This window comes from Gavia stellata, chromosome 13 (assembly GCF_030936135.1).
Source record: "Gavia stellata isolate bGavSte3 chromosome 13, bGavSte3.hap2, whole genome shotgun sequence".
Classification (NCBI taxonomy): Eukaryota; Metazoa; Chordata; class Aves; order Gaviiformes; family Gaviidae; genus Gavia; species Gavia stellata.
The window spans coordinates 15,923,959-15,943,694 of NC_082606.1; the positions used below are offsets into that span (position 1 = coordinate 15,923,959).

General features: G+C 56.9%; 1 protein-coding gene across 2 annotated transcripts; it reads left to right on the plus strand.

Annotated features, from left to right (window-relative positions):
* The first annotated feature begins 8,198 nt into the window (after positions 1-8,198).
* MFGE8 (milk fat globule EGF and factor V/VIII domain containing) lies at positions 8,199-19,007 on the plus strand. Of its 2 annotated transcripts, none has more exons than XM_059823718.1 (10): positions 8,199-8,278; positions 11,753-11,878; positions 12,145-12,270; positions 12,797-12,910; positions 13,072-13,253; positions 13,681-13,836; positions 14,754-14,898; positions 15,716-15,918; positions 17,291-17,446; positions 17,568-19,007. In XM_059823718.1, exons 1-10 carry the CDS (start codon positions 8,206-8,208, stop codon positions 17,709-17,711), a joined length of 1,425 nt encoding a protein of 474 aa, XP_059679701.1. In that variant the 5' UTR covers positions 8,199-8,205; the 3' UTR covers positions 17,712-19,007. The 2 variants fall into 2 exon arrangements, with proteins under 2 accessions (XP_059679701.1, XP_059679702.1); XM_059823719.1 differs by having other exon boundaries at positions 15,734-15,918.
* Positions 19,008-19,736: the final 729 nt, after the last annotated feature.

Below are 19,736 nucleotides of genomic sequence, written 5' to 3' on the forward strand. Positions count from 1 at the left end.
TCAGCCTTTTGGAAATGACGTCTGATTTACCACAGGTCTGCTTAGAACAGACCAGCTTTAAGATCCCGATCCACCAAGTTCCCAGGAAATCCATCCTTGGATTTGGCAGTAATGCTGCAGGAGGATTTTGCCAGAGTTACGCAGGTCTGGGCGTGTACGCAGGACTGGGAGGACACATGGCTGAATGATGGTGGTGGAGGTCCTCCTTCCAGATCAGCAAAGAGCTGCTGCCCGGCGGAGGCTAGAGGGTGCTGTGCTGCAGGAAATGGGTGTCCCTCCCTGCTCAGCATCCCTTCAAAGGCAGGTAAAAATTGGCAGGAAAATGCTGCCTTTGAGGTGAGATGAAGACCAGGGTGCTGGCTGTCATTACTAACAACCTCCAAGGCTTTTTAAGACTAAAATGTCAGCCCCGTCTAGCTCATTAGTTAGCACCCAGAAGGTGACATACAGAAAGGGTGGCTTTCCTCAAATGGGTGAAAAAGCAAAAAGGAGGGGACAGAGACAGGAGTGGGGAAAAGGAGTGAGAAAATGAGGAATAGATCAGAAGATAAGGAAGCTGAGCGGAACAAAACCAGAAAATAGAAGGATAAAGAAAGAAAATAGAATAAAGAAAGGAAATAGAAGATGAAACCAATCCAAGGGTCACATCAGCTGCTGTGTCAAATCAAGGGCTGCAGAGCTGCTTAACGATGAAAAGGGAGATTTGCTTGGGAGAAAAATCAAGGAGCTCTTCTTAGTGAGCACCACCTCCCCCAGTCTCGTGGTGGCTGAGGCTGAAAAGCCCTCGGCTGATGGGGCAGGATCAGCTCCTGTTTACCCAGCTGAGGTGTGGCTAATCCTGAGCCCAGCAAAGAGTGGAGCTGAGGAGAGGCAGAACAGGCAAGGGGGGGCACGGGAGACAGGGCTGTTTTTGTACAGCGGCTGACAGGCAGCTGCAAGACCAGGCAAAAACACAACATGCTCCCAACAAGCAGCTCTCTGAGCAGATCGCTGCTCCCTGGAAAGCCTGCCAGCTAACCACAGGCAGCCAGAGTGAACGTGCCTCCTGTGTGGGGCTGCACGTGCTCTGCAAAGCACAGTCCTGCCACCCCGAAGCTGCGGTTGTGGGGCCACTGTTCACATTGCTGGCAAATCTGCTCTGACTGGCTGCCTGCAGCAGGCAAGGCAAACGTGTAGGCATAACTAGAAGATGAAGAAGCACAGGTAGATGTTTCTTTACCTTCCTAGGTCTTGCAGAAGACAATCTACCAAAAAGGAGACGATGCAGACATTACAAAGGAAAAAAACCATAAAGGAGACCCATTTCACAGCTACCCTGAAGGGACTGCGCCTACCTCTGGGTCATGGGGAGGTTCTGGTGTTCTTTTACGTGAGCAGTGCCTGTACAACATGGTGTGCCCATGAAGCCAGCTCTGCTCATGGAAATGAGCCACATCAGGTCTCCATGTAGGTGACCTCCCTCCTGTTTTCGACCTTGAGCTTGAGGTGGGATAGCAAGGACTAGAAGGAAGCATCCTAAACTGGACACGTGGGGTTACCACCCAAGCCCCTAATAACTGCTCTGGCCCCACCACATGCGCCAAGGAGGGCTGGAGCTGTGTCTGTAGGTCCCTGGGAAACATCTCCAGGAGGCACAAACAAACATGGCTCAGAACATGGACCGAAGGGAATGCTCTGGGAGGATGCAAAGCCCTGTTAGGAGCTAAGAGGGGCTGTGAAACCCACACATTTTCACTCACTGTATCTACTCTGGATGTCTCCAGCAAGAGCCACTGGTTTTACTGCTGGGGCGGTCAGGGCAGCAGCCCATTGCTAGCTGGGGACAAGTGGGGACTCAGCACTGGAGCTGGAGCTGTTTAACTCCTCCAGGAGCCACTGGGAGGATGCAGAATAGGTGGGATTTGCATCCAGTATCAACTGGGCTGTAGGGCAGGACAAAGAGGTGAGAGGGAACAGTAACATGAAAAAGCCTGGAGGGGGTTTAATGGCAGAAGGTAAATTGGTTCATGCTGTAATAAAGGCTCCAGTGGAAGCTGGACAAGGTAGTTGGTATGGTGGGTGATCACACTGAGAAGGAGGGGTGGTTGCAGAGGACGTATGTGGTATGACTAATAGAATGTATGTCTTAAAAACATGTTAGCATAAACTTCCCAGCAGGGAGGGAGAAATGCTTTGGAGACTTTACAAGAGTGATACAAACTGAGATCTATCTAGGAAATCTCCTTTGGAGGAAATTTGTGAAGCAGCCAGGGGATGGGTGGATACCACTCCCCCTCAGCACACTCTTGTTCCTGCTAAGGAGGTCTTCACTGCTCCAAACGGTGGGTATGGAAACTGTATGGAGATGTCCATGGGCGTGCAGAGCTATCTGCTGGCTTCCCGGCCAGGAGCTGTTGTCGCGCTGAGACAGGAGGTAGCACAGCCCCAGGCAGAACACTGGGGGAGGACACAGCTGCCCCAGCGTGTCCTCTGCTCCGGTCTCATACCCTCTTGGGTGCATGCTGCCCCCGGGGCTGGCTACGTGCGCTCCTCCAGGGCGGGTTGTGGCCATGGCTCTCACAGATGGGTTTCATTGAGGACATATGTCTGGCTTGGAGCTTGTTTTCATTTCCTTTTGAGGAAAGGAGGAGTCATGGGAGAGGAGTAACTGAGCGGCTGAGCTGGCTGTCCTGGACACAAACCATGGTGCCAAACGAGCTCCTGCTGTGGTTTCCTCTGCGGCTCTGGAGGCTGCAGCCCAAGGGGCAGGAAGCGGCAGAGAAGGAGCTTCAACTGGTGTGCCGGCAGTGCAGGATTGTTCCAGGATGGGAGAGAGCTTGAATTACAAGGGGGAGGCTCTGATGGGTCTCCAGGCCAAGGGGGAGGATGTACGACTCTTTGCCAGCATAGGAGGTCCTGCAGCATCTCCAGCTGAAGGCATTGGGTGCCAGGAGCTTCCTCCCAGAGCAGAGGTCCTACAGGAGCCAATATCCTGCATCGATGGTCACCAGCCACCGCACACAGAGGCACAACTGACTCCAGGTGGCCTCTGAGAGCCACTTTGGGCTGTGGGAACCAAGGGAATAAGGAGCCGTCTTTGAGGTGTGATCACCCCGGCTGGCCCCACGGGGTCAGGCATCTGTGCGAGAGAGAGGGAGGTGTGCAGGGGCCTGTGCTTTCCTGCTACAACCGGCCATAGATGTGGCTATGAAATGTGTCTTAAAAGGCTCCAAATATGCCTCTCTTCAGGAAAAAACAAATCCCAGAGCTGTGGCAGATCTCCCCTTGCCTGCCAGGCTTTGGGGGATCAGAGCAAGTGGGAGGCACGGAGCGGGGCGGGGGGAAACACGGTCAGATGGGCAGAGTTCAAACCTTCTCATTATGCTCCAAGATACAGAGATCAAAAGGCAACTTGGCAAATTAATGAGGCCCCAGCCTGGGCAGAGCCTCTCCCCGGCATGGATGGGCGGGAGGGGAGTGTGCCGTAATGAGCAAACTGCCTCTTCCTCACCGGCCGGTAAGACGGGTTCTGGGCTCCTTGCAAATCCCGTGGCCCAGCTCGTTAGAGTTCATTAGTGTTGTTACATATTCATATAGCATTAGTGCCGTCAAGCCCCTGATGTTTAATCAGGCTGCAAGCTTGCCTTGAGCCTTACAAGTCTTGGAGGACCTTCTATCAAGCGTATGCCAGAAGCACACACATGAAATTGATGGCTTGAGTAAGGAAGGGTCTTGTGAGCGTGATAACAGGATGAGGATCCGTCCCTTCCCACAGAAACCTTGGTTATCAGAGGAACCTCGATGATAAAGTTATCAAGTACACAATTTAGTGCTTTGTGTCAAGGCAGGAGCTTGCCAAGAGCTTCCTGAAAAAGAACAAAAGAGCCATGGCTTATCTGCCTATGGCATCTGCTCGGTCCTCGGGCACAGTCAGGCTGCTTGCCACTGCTAATCCATAAGCGGTTTCGATTGTGCATCACGGCATACCACAGAGTGTCGGTTCGTGTTACCGGATGAGTGATTTCAGCCAACAGGCTAGAGAGGGCCAAGGTGTGTCTGGGTTGTGGGCTCAGCTCCATCCTTCCTGGGCAGTCTCCTGAGGTGGGCACCACAGGGAACAGCCACCACCACGCAGGAGTTTAGTCCTGGCCAGTGGTCGATGCTGATCCATCATCAGCAGGGAGACAGCTACTTCCCAGGGTGATTCCTCCTGTAGCAGATACAAACGACTTTTGGAAATGCTGTTGTTACCACTGGCTGCTGAGGAGTTGTGTGTAAGAGGCCAAGCCCGCATGCCTACTTTTTAGATGGACAAAATAAAGGGAGATCTGTCCTTCCCTCGAGCCCCTCCAGCCCTTGGTTTCCCATCTGTCAAATGAGGATGAAGGCAACACCTTTTCTGTTGGAGATATGCATGGATAAATCCCTTAAAGACTGCAAAGCATTCCAATTCAGAGAAGTGGGTTATAAAAAGGTGCTTATATTAAGCACCTTACACAGGCACACCAGCTCTAAGATGGATATAATCTTGTTTACCGAGGTTAGAGCAAAGGACTTGAAGTTAAACTGGCTGGGGTCTCATCTGAGCCCTGACATGATCAGCAGTGGGAATGGAGCAAAACTGGGGGACAGTGCTGCCCTTTGCCTTCTTCCTTTTAGATCACAAAAATTTATGTACCCTGAAGAGCACTCAGCAGCTGTACAGAGCTTTCCATGCCCTGAGGATATTCGGTATCTAGGTTTCTTCAGATAGTCCTGAAGTTCCTGGAACCTAAACATTAGCATCCCTAAATGTAAAGCCTGAGTTTAAAGAAACTGTTGTCCTTTTGGTGGAAAGGGCGGAGAGTGTGGAAAGCTTTTTTTCCTCTAGAAAATAATCAGAGAAGTTCAGCCACATGCAAGGATTGTCCTGGCCAGTGGATGTATTCTGCAGCCATTGGAAACCACGCGCTGGCATGCCGGCGGGCAGTGACGCCGGCCAGGGCTGCAGGAGGTCAGAGATGCTGGCACCGAGCTTGGTTATCCTGTTAGAGGGATTAGAAGCAGACTGAGGCTTAATCCTCTGTGACAGTGCTGTGGATCGCTTTTTCTTCCCACTCAGAGCAGCTGACACGTGAGGCAGGACAGGGGGCTTGATCCCATGGGGCAGGAAACCTTCCCAGCACCTGTGCTGTGCCCTGAACCACAACTTTGGGTGCTAGGAAAGAGCTGTGCCCATGAGGGACGGGGCTGGCTACCTCTGCCAGGGATTTTTCTGGGGTGAGGGAGGAAAACCATGTTGCACAGAGGGTTGTGGGGGTGTTTCAGGTGGGGAATCCCTCCGGGGTGTAACGTGTGCCTTTCTTTTGAGATAAATCTCAGCCAGTGAACTTCTTTGTACAACAGATAGCTGGAACAATAGGGGCTGCTACCCACAAAAAGATCCATGCAAGGACTGAGCCGGACATTGTTGGGGTTTGGGGGGGTGTCATTGCTATCTGATGGCAGGAGGAGAGGTCCCATGGGTCAGAGGTGAGTGTCTGAGAGGGAGTGGAGAGAAGGAACACGAAACTGTGGTGATACCAGAGTCATCACTGCAAACTCATCGGCCGTAAGACGCACCCTGGCCAGTTTTATCGCAGGTGGGGGCTTTATGCTTGAGCAAGGGGCAGGCTGTGTATTGTTCGTCTCCCTCTTTAATGGGAAAACACCTTTGTATAAGCTTGGAAATAAAGACGATTGCATCACAGAAACATGCAGCCCCATCATCTATTTTCCTTTTTATCACCCCAGCTATGGGAACCAGGATATCAGCTATCTGCATGGCTCAGAAAGGGTTACGGCACAGCAAAGCCTGGCAGATCTCCATGAAGAAGAAACCAAACCCAGTGGTAAATCCTGCTATAACAAGGCCAAAGTAGTCCCTGCAGAAGGGAGTGAAATTATGCCTGACCTTTGACCTACCCAACTCTTTCAAGTAGAGCCATCCCTTGCGAAAACTTGGCGGCTATATGAACCCAGGGTGTGGTGTACGTCTGTGGGGGCTGTCTCCATTCCTTGCTGCTTCCCTGTCCTTGACAGGTTGCTTCTCCCTCTTCTCTGTCTCCATGGCCAGAGCTTCCCTCTTCCAGCTGGGGCAGCACGGGCTCTTTCCAACCCTGATTTATCATTGGGATCCCCTGCTCCATCGCAGGTTTCCATTCAAAGAGCCACTGGTGCCTCCAGAAAGTGCTATCCCTATGGAGAGCATAGCTCCGCCCGGCCTCCACCACTCGCTTTTTAATATCCTTTCCCATGCATGTTCCTCGGGACATCGGCATTTGTGCCCCCAGGGACAGAAGGAAAACATTTTGCTTTCTGTTTTTAGAGAGGCTGCAGATTTTTCTGCAGCTCCCTCTGGGTCTTGCATCCTTTCCGAGACCAATCCAGGCAGTAGCCCCTCAAGAGGCCGAACAAACACCCTTGTCCTAGTTGCTTGTGCACAGGCCTGGGAATCGTGCCCTGTGCTCTCCTCCTCCTGACCTTATTTTCCTCTGAACACCACAGCAGTAATTACCCTGAGGTTGAAGGGTTATTCGAAAGCAAGTATTGTGTCTTGTCCGCTCCCTGCTTTCCATCCGCTGTTTCTCTCTACGCTGGAGCTAAACTCTGCCTGCAGTTTCCTTTGTGTCACTATTAATTGAAGGAAGCACCACCAGCAAGGATGGTGGGTCTGGGTGGGAATACGTGTCCAGCTCCCTGTGTTCCTCATGCCCCGGTGCTCCAGCAACGCCACCAACAGCCAAATCGCTGGTGCACTGGGGCAGCTGGACCTGCCAGCGGGTCTGTCCCTGGGGTGTCGCTCCCAGCCTGGGTGCTGTCATGGGCACTGGTTGACCACATCCAAGAAAAGCATTAGCTGTATGCTGGAGGGGAGATGGAAAAGGAGGTGGAAAGACTGGTCAAAGTGCACGGTGCGCGGCTGGGCTGCCCGGCTCACTGCTGGTTGAGGTGGCTGCATTGCCAAAGCCAGAAATGTAGCAACACTCGGGCAGAGTCAACATGTAAATATGAGCAGGCGGAGTGTCTGAGGTGGGTTAGTTAATGCTGGAAATGGAGGGTTTTGCAAGAAAAGGTAAAATCAGCTTCATGTTTAGGAGGAGGGCTTGGAGTGGATTTCCAGTGCGGGGTCAAATGATCCAGCATCCCCATACTGTGCAGTTCTCTTTTACAAAGTGTTTGCTGCTGAATATGAATTTAGCCTGAATATGCTTTAGTCTGACGGTTTCTGCCTTCCAGGGCAGAGCTCCCCACATGGCATCAGCTCCTCTGAAGAGCACGGGTAGGCTTTTCCAGCCCTTGGTGGCTGGGCACAGCTCAGAGAGGAGCTTATTTGTGGCTGAACCAACAGACCTGTGGCGTGGTGCTTTGGGCAGAGAGCTGTTGTCCCCCCCAACCCCTTTCCCATGCACACCCGACCTGGATGCAAGCTGTTTTCTTTGACGCTGGTTAGAAGGAGCGTGGGTAAACCCTGTGCCGCTGGCACGCCGGGTGCCAAGGGTGGCTCGGGGCACTCACATATGCCCTGTCCCGGCGGAGGGGGAGCCCTCTCCAGCTTTCACCCCACCGAGGGAGAGAAAAGGGGGTTTGTGCTGTGAAACAGCTCTTCCTCCTGCCAGGTGCTGGCAGCCCCCAGTGCATCCCGGTCCAGCTCTGCACCCCTCTGCCTGCCAGCCAGGGCCGGGAGCCATGGGCGCTGCCAGGCTCTGGAAGTCCCCAGCGGCCACCCGAGGACCAAGGTCTGGCTTGGGCCGAGCTGGCGGACCCCCGCACCCGCAGCATCATCAGTGTGCCGCGGTGGCTCTCGCTTCCAGGCCCCTCATTAAGCACCTTTGGCTACGAGGCCAGTCTCCCCACCCTGCTTCTCGCCCTCCCGCCACCTGCCTGCACCCCGCACGCCGGGGTGGCGGGGGTACCCCCCTTGCTGCCCGCACCCTGCTGCTGCCGGCACCCCCCGCCTCCCCAGCCCGCAGCCCCCTCCCGCTCCCGGCGGGGGCTCGCGGGGGGGCGGCGCGAGGGCCACCCGCTGCCCGGCGCGGCGCGACCGGTCCCCGCCCCGGGGGCGGGCGGCGGAGCACGTGGGGCCGCGGCGGGCCGGGCTGAGTCACTCCCCGCCCCGAGCCCCGCGGCGGAGCGGAGCGGCGCGGCGCGGCTCGGCTCGGTGCGGCTCGGCTCGGCACGGCTCCGCGGCACGGCTCGGGACGCAGCATGGAGGCGGCCAGGCCGTGGCGGGCGCTGCTCTCCCTGGGGCTGGGGCTATCGCTGCTGCTGGCCGTGGCCGGTGAGTGCCGGGGTGCGGGGGATCAGGGGTGCCAGGGAGCCCGGGGAGCCGGGGATCAGGGGTGCCAGGGAGCACGGGGTGACGGGGATCCGGGGTGCAGGGGATCCGGGGTGCAGGGGAGCCCGGGGTGCAGGGGATCCGGAGTGCAGAGGATCCAGTGTGCCGGGGAGCCCGGCGTGCTGAGGAGCCGGAGTGCAAGGGATCCGAAGTGCAGGGGATCCAGGGTGCAGGGTTGTCCGGTGGGCAGGGGATCCGGGGTGCAGGGGATCCGGGGTGCAGGGGAGCCCGGGGTGCAGGGGATCCGGGGTGCAGGGGATCCGGGGTGCAGGGGATCCGGCGCGCAGAGCGAGAGGGTCTGGGGTGCAGGTTGAGAGGCTCCGGGCTGCCGTGTGCGGGGTGCAGGGGTGGCGAGTGAGAGGGTGCGCAGCCCCCAGGGCTGCTGCTGCTGCTGCAGGAGCCGAGGAGTTCGGGTTCGCAGCCCCGTCCTTGCTCCGGAGCCGGGAATAGCTCAGCCGGGCTGTCCCGTGCTTTCGGGCTTAGATAACCGCGCCTGCGATGTAAACAGCTTCCCTGGGACCGCCTGGCACAGCGAGCCTGGCTGGCCTGGCCAGGGGAACCCCGGGGAGAAGCAGCTCCATCATCACCCTGTGGGTCATGCCTGGCGTGGGTGACTCTGAAAGGGGTGGGCAAGACCAGGGAAAAGGGGAGCAAGGCCCAAGCGTAGGCTCCGGGCCAGGGGACAAAGGGCAGCAGGAGGGCGTGCTGTGAGGAAAGCCCTGTTTGTGCCCGCTCTCCCTGCGGAGAGGTGCCCGTTTTGCCCTACGGAGACAGGCTTGACCTGACCTCCCCCAGCCCTGCTGGGATGAGCAGTCCCAGTTTTCGGAGGATGTTATTTTTGCCTTCCAGCCAGCCTGTGGGTTCATATAAGCAAACATTTCCAAAAGCGGTGGCTGATCTTTGTTGCCTTGGTTCCCGACTGTCCAGCCTGTGACAGCTCTGTCCCTGATCGGATCAAAATGTGTGTGGGGAGGATGGAGATGCTGAACTGCTCTGAAACCAGGCCTGAAACAGCTGAGAAATAGGAGCATCCAAAACTACTTGCCACAGTGGAAAATGTGACCTGTGTGCCTCGCTGCTAGGCAGGGGGCTGGCTCGCAAGACACAACACGTAAGGGGTTGTTCCTGGGAGGGGATAAAAGAGAGTCCAGTTGCTTGGGATAATTAAAGTATAAAACTGGGACCCCTCCTGTCCCAATCCGGGCAGGAGCCCTTGCTCCTTTCCCGCTGTGTCCCACCCCAGAAACTCCTGTGTCGGAGGCAGTGCGGATGCCGGAGAGCACACGTTCGTTGGCGCTCCGTGTCTGGGGCAGCAGCTGGCTCCCGTTGCTGAACAGGAGCAGCTCTGTGTGCAGGGCCTTGGCCGGCTGCCGGGAGATATCCTCGGGATGGGGCGGCTGGATGCGCCCGAGACCTGCGGAGGGGCGTGGGGCAAAGGCATCCCCACGTATCAGCACGAGCTCTCTCCTCCCGTGCTGTAGCTCATGGCAGTGCATTGATGGAGCATGAGGTCATGCAGAACAGGCTGGGCAGTGCAGGCAGCGACTTGAACCGGTGCCCAAGTTTTTCTGCCTCCTCAGGCTGGGCTAAGGGAGCTACAGCATCTTTTCGGAAACCTTCATGTAACGCTGGCCTGTCTGCCACCAATGCATACCCTACAGATGTGGAGTGTCAGGAAGAGTAGGATTAACTCAAAGGAGCCCTGCTATTAAAAGACTAATGAGTAGGAGCTCACTGAGTAGTAGCTTAAGCTAACGAGAGCTGTGCTGTTTGGTGTGGGTCTGGGCAGCGAGCCCATAGCTCATTAACTTCCACCTTCTCCAGGGCATGCAGGTAGTGGGGGGTTATTCCTGGGTCTCCACCTGGGTTCAGCCCTTGCTCTGACTCCTGAGCGTGGCAGAGAAGAGCCTGGCATCAAGGGATGTGCTGTCCCAGTGCTTGGCGAGGAGTTACTGAGAACTTTCAGCCTCAGTGGCAATCTGGTCTAGGTTTAAGGAGAGTGTTGCTGTCTTGCAGCTTTTGGGGCAGAATAAATTGAGGGTGGGAGGATTTTCAGCCTGGCTCTTGCAATCTGATTCAGCACTGCAATGGGGAGCAGAAGGTTGATGGGTGCGGTGGGTTGACCTCGGCTGGCTGCCAGGTGCCCACCCAGCAGCTCCCTCACTCCCCCTCCTCAGTGGGACGGGGGAGAAACGATGAAAAAGCTCCAGCGTAGGTCCTTCCCACGGGCTGCAGTTCTTCATGAACTGCTCCAGTGTGGGTCCTTTCCATGGGGTACAGCCCGTCAGGAACAGTCTGCTCCAGCATGGGGTCCTCCGTGGGCAAGGGGACAACCTGCTTCACTGTGGTCTTCTCCACAGGTTGCAGGGGGACAACCTGCTTCTCCATGGTATTCACCACAGGCTGCAGGGGAATCCCTGCTCCGTCGCCTGGGGCATCTCCTCCCCCTCCTTTTTCTCTATCCAGGGTGTCTGCAGGGCTGTTTCTCTCACATTTTTCTCACTCCTCTTTCCCACAGCTGCTGTGCAGTGTTTTTTACCTTATCTTACGTATATTATCACAGAGGCAACACCAGTGTTGGTGATGGGCTCAGCTTTCGGCAACAGTGGGTCTCTTTTAGAGTTGTCTGGGACTGGCTGTCCCCAACCTGGGGGCAGCTCCTGGTGTCTTCTCACAGAAGCCACCTCTGCAGCCCCCCAGCTACCACCACCTCACCACATAGTGTGGGAGATTGTGGAGGTGGATGGACAGGCAGGGGGGACGGTGCAGCCCCACCAGCTGCCCAGGGGACCTGCCTGTGGGCTGGGGCTGCCTGATGGAAGCTGCTCGGAGAGTGGTTGGAGTGAATGGAGTTCCAGCAGGCATCGTGCAGGGATGGACCCTGTGCTCCCTCCTCACGTGTCTCCAGCATCTGGGAGCTGAGGCATGCGGGCTCCCCCTACAATGGTTTTTTTCGGTCTTATGAGTACTAACTTCCATTAGCAAAACCCAGCCATGGGACCAGCCCCGTTGCCTTGAATAATCCTGTCCTGCTCATGCCTGAGCGAGCCCCAGCCTGGCCACCCCCACTTCCTAGCCGAGCGGTGGAAACATTTGATGCACCAAAGACCTGGGTTTCCATTGGCTTTGGTTTGACGTGCAGGCTCTGTTAAACCCCTTTTCTGATGTGCCAGGGCAGGGTAGGTCCTGGCCGCTCTCTCATGCTCCTGGTCTCAACCATTGCTCTTGAACGCCGGCAGTCCCATGCAGGATCCCGCAACCGGTCCCACCAGCCCCTGCTGGGTGCTCCCCTCCCCACAGCATCTGCCAGGGAGCAGTTCCTGCTGTCGAGCCGGGATGCCTCCATGTTCATCTGCATGGCTCTGATGGATGCCTGCCTTAGAGATGGCTTGCAGTGACACGTGGCTTTGCTTCCAGGTGACTTCTGCGATGTGAACCACTGTCAGAACGGGGGCACCTGCCTGACCGGGATTAATGAGACCCCCTTCTTCTGCATCTGCCCTGATGGCTATGTTGGGATTGACTGCAATGAGACAGAGAAAGGTGAGGTTCTGACCCCATCACGGGGGCTCCGTGAAGTCCAGCATGGCATGGTGCCCTTGTTGTGGCCCTGCACCACTGGCCCTGGGGTCTGGTCCTGGGGTCCAGCCCTGTTGATGAGCAGGTAGAGGGGAGATCCACGCAGGGATGCGGTGATGTCCATCACTTGGGGGGATGCAATGTCTTCAGGGAGCAACAGCCCACTGGATGCTCTTATTCTCCACCTGTGCCCATATTAAAGCCATTTCCCTCCCTTTCCCCTTCCCCAGGCCCCTGCCACCCCAATCCTTGCCACAACAACGGTGAGTGCCAGCTGGTCCCGAACCGGGGGGATGTCTTCACTGACTACATTTGCAAGTGCCCCGCGGGGTACGATGGCGTGCACTGCCAGAACAGTGAGTATAGCGTGGTGGGGGTTGGGGGGGGCTGCTCTGCCACTAAGGGCTTGGGGACACCCTGGGCAGCAGCGGGGGGATAACCGGGGCGTGTTTGCAGCTGTGGCTGCATTGGGCACTGGGCTCTGTCAGGGGCCGTGAGCTGGTTTGGACCTTGCAGGGCAGAGGAAAGGACTATGGCGCAGGGACACGGCTGTGTCTGAGCCTTGCTTTCCATATCTGGAGGGACACGGTGCCTCGAGTAATGGGACAAGTGGTGCCTTGAGGCTCAGCCTGCTCCACGTGAACTCCCAGCCTTGCCGTGGTTGCATGTCCTGATGCACCCGCATGGCTGCAGTCAGCGGGGACATGGCTTAGGCAGCTCCTTGGGTTAGAGCTTCAAGCCGTGCCACCATATCAGCAGGGACCCTGCCATGGCTCGTGCTCAGGGGATGCCTCCCCCCCTTCCCACTGCACTGAATGAGGGGTCTCCTCCCAAGGACTGGCTCTGGGGTCACCTCCTGAGCCCCCCCACTCTGTTTCCTAGACAAGAATGAGTGCTACTCCCAGCCTTGCAAAAATGGAGGCATCTGCCTGGACCTGGACGGCGACTACACCTGCAAGTGTCCTTCTCCGTTCCTGGGGAAGACCTGTCATGTCCGTAAGTCCCTGATACCACTGTACAGAATTCCCTTTCCCTCCCTGTTTCCCACTGCTCTGTCCCCTATTGCCATCATGCGCAGGGGAGATCTCCCCTGGTTTTGCTCCCTGGGCTCCCTGGTCATGGTTTCTCTTTGGTGCTGATGTCCTCACTGCCTCCAGGCTGTGCTGTTCTCCTGGGCATGGAAGGAGGAGCCATCTCTGACGCCCAGCTCTCGGCATCCTCTGTCCACTACGGCTTCCTTGGCCTCCAGCGCTGGGGGCCAGAGCTCGCCCGCCTCAACAACCACGGCATCGTCAATGCCTGGACCTCCAGCAACTATGACAAGAGCCCCTGGATCCAGGTACCCGTGGCAGGACTGGGAGCACTGGCATAGTGGGCAGGACTGGGAGAGCTGGTGTAGTGGGCTGTCCTGGTAGCCATGGCTGGTCTTGCAGGGCTGCTCTCATGGCATTTCTCTGCTCCTGGTGGCAAACGCGTGGCTAAATTGCTGCAGCAAGGTGCCGCCCAGGGGCGTCTTGTGAGGTGCCTGGAGAAGGCAAGGTCCCTGGGGAGAAGATCCCCCCTCCTCTGCCCACCCTGTGATGCAAGGCTGGAGGGATGGAGGGCTTTCGCCCCGAGGAAGTCACAGCACCCTGGGCAGCCCCTCTCCTGGTCCTGATGCTGAGCATGAGCCCACCCTCCCATCCAGGCTTGGTGGCGCTGGTGGGCTCAGGGGCTGTGCACCCCATCTGCCCTGCGCCCCGCTCATGCTCTTCTCCCCTCCCCAGGCCAACCTGCTGCGGAAGATGCGGCTGAGCGGGATCATCACGCAAGGTGCTCGCCGCGTGGGCCAGCAGGAGTACGTCCGTGCCTACAAAGTCGCCTACAGCCTGGACGGGCGGGAGTTCACCTTCTGCAAGGACGAGAAGCAGGATGCAGACAAGGTGGGCTGCGATGCTCCACGTGGGGGCTGTGCTGGCTCCCCCCACCCAGCGGTGCTGCGGGCGCTGGGGTGGCTGTGAGCTGCATCCCAAACTGTCCCCATGTTTGGGAAAGTGCTTTTGACCTGGGTCAAAGCCACGTTAGGAACTCTCCTAGCAGCAAGACGGCGCAGGTGGTTCCAGAGCTGGGCAGCGCTCTCTGGCTCTGTTTAATTGAGCATAATAAGCATAACCAAAGAAGCAGAGCTGACTTATTTAGGTCGTTCAGATAACATCTTTATTGCTGACACACTGTGGGAACTGGGCATGGTCTGGAAGTGCTAGTGAACGGCTTATGCGGCTTGGTGCTGTGTCTGCACCCAGCATGAGCTGACAGTGTATCTCACTCTCAAAGCAGGAATACTCATTGATCGCAGCACTCTCTGCTCTCAGTTTTTTATGGCAAGTGTCTCCTGGTTGTTCTTGAGCATCCAGGGAATGGCTGGGAGTATCTGCCTTGCTTTAAAAAAAAGAAAAGTTTCTCTTGTTTCTGCAGCGGTGGAAAAAAATGCATGAAAACATGACCTGACTCTATTTATTGTGCTAAAAAGAAAGAAGCAATCCACCTCTCTGCTTGCTGCAATTTGGTTTTTTTGTTTCCCTCATGGCTGTAGCAGGAGGGAATGGGTGTTGCTGCATGTGCGTCTCTGTGGGGCAAAGATGGAGCAGGGAGTGTTGCAAAGCTCTGTTGAGAGTGTTACAGCTGCTGCAAGGTCATGCACTGCTCCAGGGCACGAAAGAAGAGCCCAGCTTCCCCTGCTCTTGCCGTGTCGTTGTCGGTGCTGAGGTCTGCCGCTGAGGTCTGTCCGTCTGCTGGGCAAGGGATTTCATGCATGAGGCTGCAGGAGAGCTGGGGCACTCAGCCCTGCTTGCCATTGCAGGTTTTCCAGGGGAACATGGACTATGGCACCATGCAGACCAACATGTTCAACCCTCCCATCACCGCCCAGTTCATCCGCATCTACCCCGTGATGTGCCGCCGTGCCTGCACGCTGCGATTTGAACTCATCGGCTGCGAGATGAACGGTAAACGTCGGTGGCTCTCCCCTCCCCAGGGACCACAGGGCAGGGGGTGACACGGGGCAGGGCATCACCCCTTCTACCGGCTCTGATCCCCTGGGACAAGGGGGGACAAGGCGCTTGTTTTTCTCACACTGTCTACGTGATGCCTGGAAATACCCATGGGTGCTTTTGGGGAGCACGCTGCTAACACCTTCCCAAGCTGGAGTTTTTTATTGTGCCCCCTCCCTGTCTGAGCTGTGAATTGGCTGTTTTTCCTGCTGGAGAGCTTGAAAAGCACCAGAGGATCAAAGTCCTCTGGGAAACGTGGGGGATGATTAGCCTGAGCCCATTCCCTGTGCCTCCCGCATTCCTGCCCTGCAGCACGTCCCGGGCAGTTGAGCAGGACCTGCGTGCAGTGCCGGGGTGGGAGTGGGGTGCCATGGGGGCTTGGGTCATGTCCTGCTGCTGCGTGGGTGCGGTGCCAGCCGTGTTTTCGGCTGGGGATGGCTTTGCATTGGTCTTTTCACCCGTGAAAGCATCCTCCTCTGCCTCCTGCCAGAGCCGTCTGTATTCCAAGGCTGTGCTGCGGGGACGTCCATGTGTCCCTGCAGCAGGAGGCACTGTGAACCAGGGAATAGCTCAGAGCTAAAAATCCCGGGAAAGGGCAAACTCCCTGCGACCCTGTGCCTCTGCTGAGCCTTTCCCTGCCTGGCCCTGCCTGCCGCTCCGGGCAGCGGAAACATGGGAACGTGGGGGCACCTGCCGGGGCTGTGGGCTTTTGCTTGCGTCGGTGCTGTGGACTCTTTCCTTTTCACTGCCTGTGTAAACCGTTGTGTTACAGTGTATTTCAACACGGCAGGTTGCTCGGAGCCTCTGGGCATGAAATCCCGCCTGATCTCCGACCAGCAGATCACAGCCTCCAGCGTCTTCAAGACCTGGGGCATTGACGCCTTTACCTGGCACCCCCATTACGCTCGCCTGGACAAGACGGGCAAAACCAACGCATGGACGGCACTCCACAACGGCCAGTCCGAGTGGCTGCAGGTCGGTCTCGGTGCCCTCCCTCTGTAACCTCGTTTCTCCGCCCCAGCTCCTCCAGCTGTGCCCAGGGCCACCACCTGTGCTTGGGGCCACCTCCTGTGCTCGGGTGGCTGGAAGCAGGACAGGCACAGCGGGAGAGGCTGGGCAGAGCTGCAGGGATGGTGTGGCCGGAGCCTTGCCATGGGGCACGCAGCCCGGCAGTGCTCTCCCCGAGCTGGGATCGCAGGGGAAGGTTGGGATGGGGCTGCAGCCACCGGCTTTAGCAGCGATGCTGGAGCGCTGGGTCGGAAACATCAGCACCCATAGGGACAGGGACAGGGTGGTACCATCTCTGCAGAACTTCTTGCGGGGTGCACTGAGCCCACAGCACCACAGCTCTGCATCACCCCCTTGGGAAGTACAATCCTGGCCTGGGGTGACCATCCCACGACCCTCCGGCTGCCTGGAACACCGTGTTTCTGTTTTGCAGGAAAGAATCAGGTTTGCTTTTCTCTGCCCAGTCTGGAATGGGAACAAATAGTTTTGAAATTTCCTTCTCAGTTTCCTTTCCTCCCCTGTTTTTATGCTTTTCACATGATTTCATGACATAATGGGACAAAGTAGTTTAGATATTTGTCCCGCTTTTTATTTGGGAAATGATTAAAAGCAGCTGCTCCATGGCCCTAAATAAACCAGCTTATCAAGACGTCTGCTGATAGGGTCAGGATGACACGCTGAGTTGGCCTGTCACACCGCAGGCTGCCTGTTGGTGTACGTGTATATAGATTTGCATGTATACTCATACGTATATGCTTGCATGTGTATATGTATAGATAGTACTGCTCGCGACGAGCATAAAATAGGAACTAAATTAAGGACACTTTCAGTTCATTTGCTGGGTTACCCTGTAGCATGCCAGCAGCAGTAGCACAGTGTAGCAGAGTAAAAAGAATAGAAACCATCTCACTTACAAACCAAATGTCAGAACGCGCAGAACAGCATATTTTCTCAGCCAGAATAATTTTCCAGTGGAAATGCATTTCCTCTGGGAATCCTTTAATTTTTTTTATATTGAGATTTTTTTGCCATCATTCCCACATTGACCTTTAGAGCAAAAAATGTCGAGGCGGCAGCAATGGGGAAGGGAGCTGAGATGGCAGGGTTTGCATCCCACTTTGGGTTGGTTTGAGGGATGCTGCAAGTGTTAAAGGGTCAAGTATTTCACGGTAGTGTTTTGTTAGTTGCTCTGGCATTGGGGTGGGGGTTGAGTGGTGTTTTCTCCACTCTTGACCCCTGAGGGTCAGTGCATCCTGGCTGCCTCTGGGACACACAGGATGCTCCTGGGTGGGAGAACTGCTCCTTTGAGGAGCCTCAATGAGCCTTGTCTCCATGCCAGATCGACCTCCAGAACCAGAAGAAGGTGACAGGCATCATCACGCAAGGAGCCCGTGACTTTGGGCACATCCAGTACGTGGCAGCCTACAAGGTGGCCTACAGCGACAACGGCACGTCCTGGACCCTCTACCGGGATGGCCAGACGAACGCCACCAAGGTGTGTGGGGCAGGGCAAGGCGGGCAGCGACCTCCTAGGGCTCGGGGATGCTGCTGTGGGGAGGATTGGGATGGTGGCGGGGAGGTCCCGGCAGTGCTGACACCCACCTTTCTCCCCCTAGATCTTCCACGGTAACAGCGACAACTACTCGCACAAGAAGAACGTGTTCGATGTGCCCTTCTATGCCCGCTTCGTCCGCATCCTGCCCGTGGCTTGGCACAACCGCATCACCCTGCGTGTGGAGCTGCTGGGCTGCGACGAATAGGCACCCGGGGACGAAGGACGGGGCTGCTCTTCCCTGCCGCCCGGCCCGCGCCCTACTTACTCCTGCCCGCTCCTGCTCCGACCTCACACTCCCCTTTCCATGTCCCTAAACTCGGGAGGCGGCCGGGAGGGCTCCTCTGCCCCACGTTGGCGCTGGGGCCGCAGCACTGCACTTTACAGGGCCCTTGCAGGTGGTATGCAGGGACGGCTCCTGCCCTTTTGCCCCACTAGCCATGGGTGAGACACCTTCCTGCAACCGGGTCTTGGCTGGGAGACCCTCTCCTGCAACGAGGGCTTCCTTGGGGGACCCCATTCTGCACATGGGGCTTTGCTGGGCACCCCGTTCTGCAACCAGGGCTTGGCTGTATCCTCCCAGCTAAGCCTGGAGACAAATTTTCTCCCCCTTTTTGCTTCTGCTTCCAGCAGAGAGGCTGCAGCCAGCGGCAGTCGCTTGCCTGCACTGGGGCTCAGCAGTTTTGGGGGGCTTAGGGCAGGCACCCCGGGTTTGCAGCCTCCGATGTCCCTCATGCACCCTGCACGGCTGCAAGCAGGGGCTCTGAAAAACCTACTCAGCTGTTGTCCCCTGCCCATTTTGCCAGCCCTGGGTCTCCTTGCCTGAGGTGTCAGCACCGCATAGTGCGAAGGGAGTGATGAGACGGCTCCTATCAAAGGCACCGGGTCCCTATTGCTGGTGGCTCTACCCGCTGGGTGCTCCCGGCAGGCGCCATGGCTGGTGTTTCTGCAGGCTCTGCCCATTCCCCTTCCTGGGGTGCCAGCTCCAGTGTCCTCCAAGTCTCAGCATTGCTGCCGTCCCCACCTTACTGCAGTTTGGGGTGCTTGGAGGTCCCTTGTCCCCAGAGCCAAGCGGTGACCAGGGGGGCTGCAGTCTGATAGTGGGGGAGAGATGGTTTGTAGCCACAAGGGTGTGGAGAAAGGATGTGAAAGGTGGTGGTTAAACCACCCAAATGCAGTAGGCAGAGACCTGTGCCATGACCCTTTTTGTAACCTGATTTTTTCCCTTTCTGTGGGGTGGAGGGGAGCCTCTTGCAATGCTCAAGCCCTCGGGATTAGCAGTAGGAGACGAGTGAGACCTGGCACCGGCAAGCCAGAGTGCAGGCAGGGTGTCCGGGCAGCGGCGCTGGTGGCGATGCTTCTCCTGCCTGCTGGGATGCGAAGCGGCCATGGAGCCGGGCCAGCGGCGGGTTCACTTTCGCAAGCGCCAAGGGAGCCCAGGTGGGATGGCGGCGGTGGCCCTGCTCCGGGGTGTCTCTGACAGTATTAAAACCAGCTGAAACTTTGGGGCTGTTGGTTTGGTTGCTCTGTGCCTCCCCGAGAGCCACCTCCCAAAGCCCGGCAGGTCTGGTGATCCCCCAGGATCCCCTCTGAGCCCCCCAGTTCTTCCATCCCAGGCAGCTGCTGGCTGCCGTGCTGACCCTACAGTTCTGCTTTCACAGACCCTCCTAGCTCAGTTCCCTGCCTGAAAAACAGGGTACCAGGGCTTTGTGCATCTTCCTTGCTGCCTCCACCCTGTTGCAGCTGCCAGAGCCTGTGCTCGCAGCTGGCCAAGTGCAGCGGGATGGGACTTGGGGAGCGGAAGCCACTATCAGCACCCAACGCCCTGTGTCTCCTCCTTTGGCTTTGATCCTGGAGGAAAAGTCTGCAGAAGAGGAGGCTGAGGGGAGACCTCATCGCTCTCTACAGTTACCTGAAAGGGGGTTGTAGAGAGGTGGGTGTTGGTCTCTTCTCCCAAGTGACAAGTGACAGGACAAGAGGAAATGGCCTCAAGTTGCGCCAGGGAAGTTTAGACTGGATATTAGGAAAAATTTCTTTACTGAGAGAGTGGTGAGACACTGGAACAGGCTGCCCAGGGAAGTGGTGGAGTCACCATCACTGGAGGTGTTCAAGGAATGTGTGGACGAGGCATGGTGGGACATGGTTTAATGGGCATGGGGGTGTAAGTTGATGGTTGGACTTGATGATCTTACAGGTCTTTTCCAACCTTAGTGATTCTGTGAAATCCCCCAGC